Source organism: Hemitrygon akajei, chromosome 5 (genome assembly GCF_048418815.1).
Source record: "Hemitrygon akajei chromosome 5, sHemAka1.3, whole genome shotgun sequence".
In the NCBI taxonomy this organism is placed as follows: Eukaryota; Metazoa; Chordata; class Chondrichthyes; order Myliobatiformes; family Dasyatidae; genus Hemitrygon; species Hemitrygon akajei.
The window spans coordinates 173,161,499-173,171,982 of record NC_133128.1 but is presented as its reverse complement, the minus strand read 5'-3'; the positions used below and the strand labels follow the sequence as shown (position 1 = coordinate 173,171,982).

General features: G+C 44.4%; 1 protein-coding gene across 8 annotated transcripts in view; it reads left to right on the top strand.

The window, feature by feature from the left end:
* The first annotated feature begins 1,376 nt into the window (after positions 1 to 1,376).
* LOC140728471 (cytoplasmic dynein 1 intermediate chain 2-like) overlaps positions 1,377 to 10,484 on the top strand; it is a 106,748-nt gene continuing 97,640 nt past the window's right edge. For 2 of the 8 annotated variants that reach the window (XM_073047234.1, XM_073047237.1), the window contains exon 1: positions 1,377 to 1,513. In XM_073047234.1, coding sequence (XP_072903335.1) covers positions 1,452 to 1,513 — 62 coding nt within the window. In that variant the 5' untranslated portion in view covers positions 1,377 to 1,451. Of the gene's footprint in view, positions 1,514 to 1,623; positions 1,761 to 10,484 lie in introns of those variants that run through there. The other 6 variants (XM_073047233.1, XM_073047231.1, XM_073047235.1 and 3 more) reach the window with 6 other exon arrangements.

The window sequence follows — 10,484 nt, the reverse complement described above, 5'->3', positions numbered from 1 at the left end:
TGAACAGTCGACATTCCAAGCCAAAAGCCTTCAGCAAGATTGAAAGGGGGAGGAGTCTGACTAAGAAGATGGGAGGAAGAGAGGAAGAAGTACAAAGTGACGGTTGCCAGGTGGAACTGGGAGAGTAGGAGGGCGTGAACTAAAGAGCTGGGAAGCTGATAGGTGAAAGAGATAAAGGGCTGGAGAAGGGGGAATCTGATAGCAGGAGACAGAAGACCATGGAAGAAAGAAAAATGGGAAGAGCACCGGATGATGAGCAGGTAAGGAGATGGGAGAGAGAGGGAAACAGTAATGGGGAATGGTGAAAGGGGTGAGGAGCGAGAAATCGAGTGTTCGGAAGCACCGGACACAGTATGACCCCAACACACTCACGGGTGAAGTGTCGCCTCACCCGAAGGATTGTTTGGGACCCTGAATGGTAGTGAGGAGGAGGTGTAGAAGCAGGTATGGCAATTGTTCGCTTGCAAGGATAAATGCCAGGAGGGAGATCGGTGGGATGGGACGAGTGGACAAGGGAGTCGTGTAAGAAGTGATCTCTGCGGAAAGCAGAAAGTGGGGAGGGAAAGATGTGTTCGGTGGTGGGATCCCATTGGGGATGGCAGAACTTACGGAGAATTATGTGCTGGATGTGAAGGTTGGTGGGATGCTAAGTGCGGACAAGAGGAATCCTATTCCTGGTGTGGTGTCGGGAGGATGGGGTGAGGGCCGATGTGCGTGAAATAGAAGGGAGGCGAGCGAGGGCAGCGTTGATGGTGGAGGAAGGGAAGGGATATCTCAGTTGTCCTGGGATGAAAAAGCCTTATCCTGAGAGCAGGTGCGGCGGAGACGGAGGAACTGAGAAGGGAGTGACATTTTTACAATTGACAGGGTGGGAAAGAAATGTAGTCTATATAGCTTTGACAGTCAGTGGGTTTATAAAAAGATATCAGTATCTCCAAAGATGGAAACAGAGATCGAGAAAGGGGAGAGAAGTGTCGGAAATGGACCGAGTAAATCTGAGGCAGGGTGAAAGTTAGAGGCAAAGTTGCAATCGAGGAGCTCAGCATGGGTGCAGGAAGCAGCACCAATGCAGTCGTCGATGTAGCCTAGGAAGAGTTGGGGAGCGATACCGGTGTAGTCTTGGAACAGCGGACGAAAAGGCAGGCTAGAGTACCGTGGGCGTGCCCTTCGGTTTCAAGGAAGGAGGGGGGGGTGTGGCGAAAGAGAAGTTATTGAGGGTGAAAACCAGTTCCGCCAGACGGAGGAGAGTGGTGGTGCAGGGGAACTGGTTGGGTCTGTAATCCAGAAAGAAGCGGAGAGCTTTCAGGCCCTCCTGGTGAGGGATGAAAGTGTATAGGGGCTGGGCATCCATTGTGAAAATGAGAGAATCGGAGCCACGGAACGCAGTCATTGAAAAGTGTCACGGATGTGGATAGGACGGGATCATTAGGTGTTGCTCCTTCAACTTGAGAATGGCCTCATTGTATTTCACTACAGATGTGTTCCTGAAAATATCAGATAGTTTTGTTTCCTTGTGAGCATTCTATAATTTGTATCTTTTGTCTCGATTCGGATGGCTATCTGTGTAAATCTTCATTTGTTGGGAGTATCTTTGGTGATTTAGATTGGAATGACCATTTCGCTGCAGAGCTACCGGGGCAGCTCGAGCTTGGAACCTGGGTCCCGCGCAGGCGCAGGCGCAGGGTCAGCTGGGCGGAAGTTGCGCGCGGCTCCATCTTACGTCAGTCAGAGCGGTGACTGGAACGCGTCGGGGCTCACAGGTCAGTCAGGCACTGGTGAACAGTTCAGATTAAAACCGCTGGTCGGTATCGCTGCCTTTCCTCAACCGGCCCCGAGCTATTTTGTGGGCCAGCGAGGTCAGGACGAGGCTTAACGGGCCGTGTGCGCGGGAGCGCGCGCGCGACGCCGACAGGCCGGGGTGTGGCGAGCAGGGCGTCGGTTCCTGCACAATAATCCCGGTTTCCTTGCGGAAACTAATGCTTACTGCAGGGTCTTGTGTATGCCATTGCAACTACTTTCCTTTGCATGTTAGATACTCGTTTATTCCATTTCGCAGAATTGTACGGTAGCTATTCTGATAACACCATCTGTTATCCACACCAGGCTGCGTTGGCCTTTTACACTGCTCCAGATCATCAGTTGGTTCCGTTCTGTTCCCGAGATCTTTAGGGCTTAAAGGATTCCTTGTAGCAATTTCAGGGGCATGGAAACCGTGGCTTGGTACAGTCTTTTTTCCCCCCGTAAGGGGGTCAAAACCTTGACATAGGTACAAGGAGCGAGGGGAAAGATTTAAAGGGGATACAAGAAACAACTTTTTCAGGTAGACGGCTGGAAAGACGGAGCTGCCAGAGGAAGTGGGTGCAATTACAACATGCAAAAGACAGTCGGGCAGATACTCGGATAGGAGTGATTTAGAGAAGAATCAGGTGTAAATGGGGCTAGTTCAGGTAGGCGGCGTGGTTGCATCGATGAATTGGGCTGTAGGGTCGATTTCCATGATCTGATGAAGGAAGTTCAAAAGTCCCTTCACAATGTACAAATAAAAAGTTATTTCATCCAAAGACATCCCCATTTGGCTTAAAGAAATCCCCACTATTAGGAAGTAGTTGTACTTTACAATCTCTTAGAATGAATGTGTGAATGAAAATTAATATAAGAAAGCGGATGTTAATGGAAAGAGGTGTGTGGGGGCGGGCAGTGGATGATGATGTGGATCACTCTGCTAATCATCTAAGGACGAAATACTGCTGTCTACATTTAAGCCATTGGTTCTGTGGAATGCACCAGTGTAGACACATCACATGAGGCTAATGAGTGGAGGAATGGTTTGCTTACCCATCAAATTCCATACAAAACCTGATTATCAGAATCAGGTTTATTAGAATCAAAGAATGCTACAGCACAGAAACTGCCCTTCAGACCATCTAGTCTATGCCGAACTGCCTAGTCCCATTGACCAGCACATGGACCATAGCCCTCCATACCCCTCTCAGCTATGTACCTATCCAGATTTATCTTAAATGTTGATATTAAACTCACATCTACCATTTTAGCTGATAGCTTGTTGCTCTCACCCTCTGAGTGTAAAAAATGCCTCATGTTCCCCTTAAACATTTCACTTTTCACCCTTAACCAATGACCTCTAGCTCTAGTTTCACCCAACCTCAGTAGAAAAGCTTGCTCACATTTAGCCTATCTATTCCCCCCCCCCCGAATTTTGCACACCTCTATCAAATCCCTCCTCATTCTTCTACACTGGGGAATGAAGTCCAAACCTATTCAAGCTTCCCTTTTAATTAGGTCTTCAAGTCATGACAATATCCTTATAAATTATCTCTGCACTCTTTCAATCATATTGACATCTTACCAAAGCTGCACACAATACTCCCAAATTAGGCCTCACCATTGTCGTATACAATTTCAACATGACATTCTAACTCTTGTACTTAGGTTTATGAAGGCCAATGTGCCAGAAGCTACTTTTACAACATTATTATCACAGACAGATGGTGTGAAACGTGTTTTGTGGCAGCATACAGCGCAAGCATAAAAATTACCAAAAGTTGCAACATAAATAGTGCAAAAGATGAAAAATAAGGCACTGTTCAGAAATCTGATGGCAGAAAGGAACAAGTTGTTTTTGAAATGTTTTTGAAAGGTTTTCAGGCTCCTGTATCTCGTTCCAGATGGTAGTAATGCAAAGAGAGCAAGTCCTGGATGGTGAGGGTCTTTAATGATCAATGCTTCCTTCTTAAGAATGTCCTCAGTGGTGGGGAGGATTGTGCCTGTAATGGAACTGACTAAGAGTATAACCCTCTGCAGCCTCTTATGATCCTGTGCATTGAAGACTTTCTACTAGGCTGTGGTGCAACCAGTCAGAATGCTGTGCACTATACATCTGTGGAAATTCGCAAGTGTTGGTGACATACCAAATCTCCTCAAGCTGAAGTAGAGCTGCCTGCATGCTCCTGGCATCCACGGCAAGTTATCAGCTTTTACTCCTCCTGTATATAGTGAATTACCAAAACAAATGTTTCTTTGTTTCTCACTGGAATTTAGAAGATTGAAGGGGGATCTTATTGAAACGTATAAAATTCTAAAGGGATTGGACAGGCTAGATGCAGGAAGATTGTTTTCGATGTTGGGGAAGTCCAGAACGAGGGAGTCACAGTTTCAGGATAAAGGGGAAGCCTTTTAAGACCAAGATGAGGAAAAACTTCTTCACACAGAGAGTGGTGAATCTGTGGAATTCTCTGCCACAGGAAACAGTTGAGGCCGGTTCGTTGGCTATATTTAAGAGGAAGTTAGATATGGCCCTTGTGGCTAAAGGGATCAGGGGGTATGGAGAGAAAGCAGGTACAGGGTTCTGAGTTGGATGATCAGCCATGATCATACTGAATGGCGGTGCAGGCTCGAAGGGCCGAATGGCCTACTCCTGCACCTATTTTCTATGTTTCTATGTTTTGCACCACCCAGAGTGTAGCTATCTTTGTATATAAGACCACACCATTTGCATGTAAATAATGAAATAGGATTTCTTTTATTTTTATGTGTCTTTCAGGTATTTGTTTCTTGCACTTTTTTAGGCATTGTATTTATTTAATTTTTAAATCAGGATTTGAAGAAATCATCGTACATCCTGGCACTTTTTCCTTCTGTTGTGCCGATTTTTCCTTGCTAAGCTTTCAGTTTGTGTCACTGCTGAGAATGATCACACCTTTAAGACTGTAAAGCCATGCTGTCTAATCCTTAATTACTAACTTGCTTTCCAGTTGTTCGCTTCTCAAGCTATCTCATCCCTGCTCTTCCAGTTCTCAATGCACATGATTTATTTTCTCTTGCTCTCAACACTGTTTTACAATCTTGGTAATCTTGACATTTCCATTCATGTTGTCAAGCTCTTAAACTTGATGCAACTCCATGGTCTTGTTTATATTGTATTTATATTGCTTTCTTTCAACCTTTTACACTAATAACCGTGCCCTCCTGTGCTTTTATCTACCCCCACATTTGTTTATTTAGGTTCCCTTGAGTCCATCTGTACACTTTACGCCAAATACTCCCTATTCTATAGTGAGTGCTACTCTTTGATTCTGAAGTAAATATTTTTATTCAGTTCATTATTTATTAATGGTTAGCTTGTAATGATGATCCCTTGTTCTAATCTTAACAGCAAAAAATAGAAGCATGATAAGGCCAACCAGACCTTTTAACTGGATCTTAATCTGCTCATTAAGATCACCTCAATGCCATTTTATAGAATTATCCCCATAACCTTTGATTCCCTTAATGTCCAGAAATCTATGTTTTGAATCAACAAATAGCTTCACCCTTCACAGTCCAACTAGGTTCACCAGTGCCCTCTGAGTGGGATAAAATACATTTCTCAGTCTTAAATGGCCTACCCCAATCTTAAACTGTGTCTCCTAAGCCACAAGAAACACCTTCCCTGCCTCTAAGCAGTCAGGGTATTGGAAGTATTTTGTATGTTTCAATGAGATTTCACTGCATTCCCTCTAAGGGAAGTACATATCTTTTTACATAAGGACCAAAACTACTCAGTACTCTGGGTGTGTTCCCACCAAGGCCTGGTATGATTGCAATTGGACTTCCTTATTCCTGTATGGAAATCTTTCCATAATAGAAACTAACATATAATTTACCAAGTGTAACCATTTCAATAATTTCATCAAATTCTTTCAAAATTTGAAGTTCTATAAAGTAAGTTCTCAGTCTTTTCTAGAGAAAGCTATCATTTTCTAGAGAAACCTGGTTGGTTGCATAAATAAACTTGGAAATTAGACCATAAATAACATGTGAAATTCAGTACAGAAAAATAAGAAGTGCTTCATTTCAAGATTAAAGGAATTCAAGATTGGTTAACTGTTTTAGTAGAGTAGTACTAAATTGAAACGATTACATTTCCTTTTACAGTAAGTGAAACAAAACAGGTGTTGGGGTGTGTTAAAGGAATCGGAATCAGGTTTAATATCACTGGCATATGTCATGAAGTTTGTTGTTTTTTGCAGCTGTACAGTGTAATACTTAATACAAAAATTATTAATAAGAAGATATATACACACAATCACAGTACTGAGGCACATTTACAGCTAGGGTTCCTAAGACTTGAACAGTATTGCATTCGTCAGTGTGGAGCAGAGGGCGAGTTTATAAATCTGGCAGGAGCAAAGGATGTTGAGAATGGCAAGGGTGGAGCACCATGAGAGGAATGTGAAACAGGTGGCAGAAAAGGAGTGCCAGTGTAGAGGCTGGCGTGGATGCAGACAGACCTAGCCCTGAGAAACCAGGCAAGGTAATTTGACTTCAAGCGATTTGTTTGATCATTACAGAATATGTCTCTGATGCAACCTGCTCTCTCCCCTCTCCCTTTCCCCTTTACCTAACCATGATTCCCCTCTCCCCACCCTCTGTCCACAAGAGACCCATATCAGAATCAGGTTTATCAAAACCTCAAACACGAGGAAATCTGCAGATGCTGGAAATTCCAGCAACACACACAAAATGCTGTTGGAATGCAGCAGGCCAGGCAGCATCTACAGGGAGAAGCGCTGTTGACGTTTCGGACCAAGACCCTTCGTCAGGACTAACTGAAAGGAAAGATTGTAAAAGATTTGAAAGTAGGAGGGGGAGGGGAAAATGCAAAATGATAGGAGAAGACCGGAGGGGGTGGGGTGTGTCATGGTTTCTCGTGCCCCACAAACGACCAGGAGACGCAGCAGATTCTTCAAAAAGTATTAAACTTTAATTTGCAAATCAAAGCTGAGACAGTCATTGAGCTAGTCGCTGATTGCCCACCGATCCTTGTACATAGCATTTTTTATAGCGATCTCCTGGTTTAGTTGTATTAGCATATCCAATTGGTCTATAGTTGCGTATCACAAGTACATCTGCCACTATTGTTTCTACCTATTGACTTTAATCCTGTTCTAATCTACATCTCTTAGCTACCTCTCATTAACACACCATTGTCTTCTATATTCTTAAGATTTCATTCTCCTACTAAATTGGATACATGCATAGCAAATAGCAAACTCAGACTACATAATCTACATCAAAGCTGACTACATAGTTTTGGTTACACAGCAAACAATGCAACTTTTATACTCCAATATATATACTCACACAGAGAAAGAAGACTAAGAGTCTGCGCACAAAAGCCCCAATAAACTCAAGCAATTATTCCCAAATCTCAGGTTAAATTATAATTTTCTGCGCCAAGACCTCAAAGTATTCTCTCCCTGTTACCCTGGGCCGCTGAGCCAAAAACCTGTCCCTTTGTAACTGAGACGGGGAAAAAACTCAGAAGCCCTTACAATCTACTCCCACACTGCCGTTTTGCTCTTGTTCATCCTGCAGGTGTTGTAGGCTGTAACGATACATTTTCGGTGTTTCTTTCTCCACTAAGCTTGCTTCAGTAATTGCCACGAGCATCGGAAGCTGGTTGCAACACGCACTACAAGAGACTTGAGACAAGGAAGAAAACAGCACAGCACAAGCGCACAGCTCAACAATACAATACTGACAGTTATTGCCATTTTAGTCAGCCATGCTCCTCATCCTCCGAGTCTACTTTCTAACCAGTCAAATAACTGATGTCCAAATCCTGCATTCTGTTTGACCTCTGTCTGCAGATTCTTTAATTTATTCATTGCTCTGGTGAAAGACCCTTCTGGGCTAGTATTGTTCGGTATGAGAGTGCAGCGTTGTTCTCCAAACATTACACACACCCCCTTTTTCTGCCAAAAGCCAATCCAGTACCTGTCTGTTTTGCCACGCCATCCTGCTAGTTGCATCCAGCTGTTGCCCTAAGGCCTCCAATGCATCATCGGTGTAGTTGATGAATCTCTGTTGATTGTAGTATATATAGTTTATCCATTCAACATTTTTGCTTACCCCTATCACAGGTATGATAGCTTCCCAGCCTGCAGCAATCTCATTCCGTGCCTTGAATTCGTTAGGTATACCTTTCGGCTGTCCTATACTGTCAATCCGGATTGTCGGGTCAGGTTCATATTTTCTCTTCCGCTGTAGTAGTATCCGCTGCTCAGGGAAGTTAGCGTTGGACTGTACTTCAGGGGACATTATAACTTCCTGAAGCAGCATGGCACGCGTACATGTTCCTGCCCAATTGAGGGGGAGCGTAGATCTCAGACCTGCTTCCTATCCACACAGCCACCAAGTGTCTGCTAATGGTGTAGTCTGAGAGTCCATTGCACCCTCAGAAGGAGGGGAACCCGTTAAGTGTCTTTTACCTGGGGTTACATCCCACGTCTGAGTGCAGTTGCCTCGGAAGTGGCCAACTGGGTGAGTGCCCACCGCATGAAACATTCATAACTCAGATGGTCCTGCATTATAAGCTGTTGCAGTGTAGGTGTCTGGCTTCTTTTATTTATAGCCCATGGTCTGCTGTAATTGCATTCAGAGGCAAGCTTGCTTTGATCAAACTGAGAGGAAGCCTGATATAGCATACACCAATAGGGGCACATTGGTGCATTGTTCATACAGTTTTGATAGCAGGGATCTGCTTTAATGCAAATCCTCATGAAACAAGCCCTAACGGACCTGGACACTGTCGTTCGCATTGTTCCCTGTGCTCTCTTCGCCACCGCGTGCAGGTGGAGGAGTTATAAGGCATGGGAACTACATGCTGAGTGGGGCTTTCCCTTGAGCACAGGTAACAATTCTGTCTCTTCATCATTCCTGCCGTGTAAGTTGCCCATTGATACCACTGATTAGTACGTGTCTGTAACCATGGCGAGGAGGTAAGTGTTGTGCTCCTCTTACTTCTTTTCTGTAGGTTCTGTGGGAACTTACCAGTCCCATTCCATATCTGCAACACTAATGGTTTCCAAGTCTGCACTGGAGTATGTGGGTGCTTTGTCCCCAGGGGCACGACTGGTCATTCCCAGCTCATCCCCATGATCTGAAGAAGCCCTACTATCCACCACCACATCCTGAGGGTCTTCAGGCCCGTCCTCAGAATAAAAAATTTCCCTTACTAATTGATCAAACTCCTGAGGTGCAGTGTCAGCTTCTTGTTCCTCCTGTCTGTCTCCTACTAACTGCTCTTCTGCATCACTTACCTCGGACACCTCACCTGATTGCCCTTGTGGGACTGCCCTCGTGCAGTGGTTCAGATGGTACCAGGTGGAGCGTCCTTCTACCTGAACTGCGGTGGGTGATGCCTTGGTCACCGTAAAGGGTCGTTCCCTTCTTGGCTCGTTCCACTTTCTCAGAAAAACTTGCACGTAAACCTGGTCTCCTGGTTTGATCGGTCCTTCCCCTTGTACGGTCTCCAGCTCTTTCTGTTTTTCCTGTGCATAAATAGACCTATGTATCATAGTTAGCTGCTGCATGTATTGTTTCAATTCTATTTCCAACTGTTCCAAACTAGGTCCTTTATACGGCCCTCTCCACTGAGGAGCATCTCATGCGGTGTCAGGCACGTCATTCGATTAGTTTGCATGCGGTAACTCATCAATGCTAACGGTAAAAGCATCGACCCAATTAAGTTTAGTGTCTGCACAAATTTTGTTCAGTTTGGCTTTCAGGGTTCCATTAATTCTCTCTACCATGCCCTGCCACTGAGGGTGGTATACACATCCAAATCTTTGCTTTATCCTCAGTGCTTGTAGTACCAATTTGACCACTTTCTGGATAAAAGCTGAACCATTGTCTGAGCTAACTTCTGTAGGTATTCCAAACCTTGGGATCACTTCATTTGTCAGAAATTTTACCACTGTCTTTGCCCCATGATCTCTTGAAGGTACCGCCTCCACCCATCTGCTAAATCGATCAATTACTACCAGCATGTATCTTTTTCCTCTCACTGTCTTTATCATGTCTATGTAATCGATCACTAGATGTTTAAATGGTCCTTCAGGTACAGGAATGTGACCTATTAGGGTTGTATTTCCCTTCTGAACATTATTCTGTGCACATACCTCGCACTGTGACAAGACAAAGTCCACTGAAGCCTGTAAATAAGGTGACCAAAAACCATCCTTCATTATTTTCTTTATCACTTCCCCCCTTGCACAGTGGTCAATCCCATGCGCTTCTGAAATCAGAATCGTCAGTAGAGGGGTTGGCGCAACCAACAAACCGTCTTCCATGCTCCACAAGCCTTCCGGGTTCTGCTTGGCCCCCCTTCGTCTCCACATTGTCTGTTCTGCCAAAGTTACCTTACCTTGTATTTCAATTAGGTCCTCTACCACAGGTTCTAGAGCTAGGCTTACCTGGGGGGCAATGCCAGCTGATGTACATCCAGACGCTTTTCTGGCTGCCTCGTCCGCAGCTTGATTTCCCTTTGTTATTACATCATTTCCCTTTTTATGTGCCTGGCATTTTACTATAGCCAATGCTTTAGGTTTCATCATGGCTTTTATTAAGTCTAGAATTCGCTGACAATGTTGTATGGGATCTCCACTACTTTTTTTAAAACCTCTCTGCTTCCACACTGC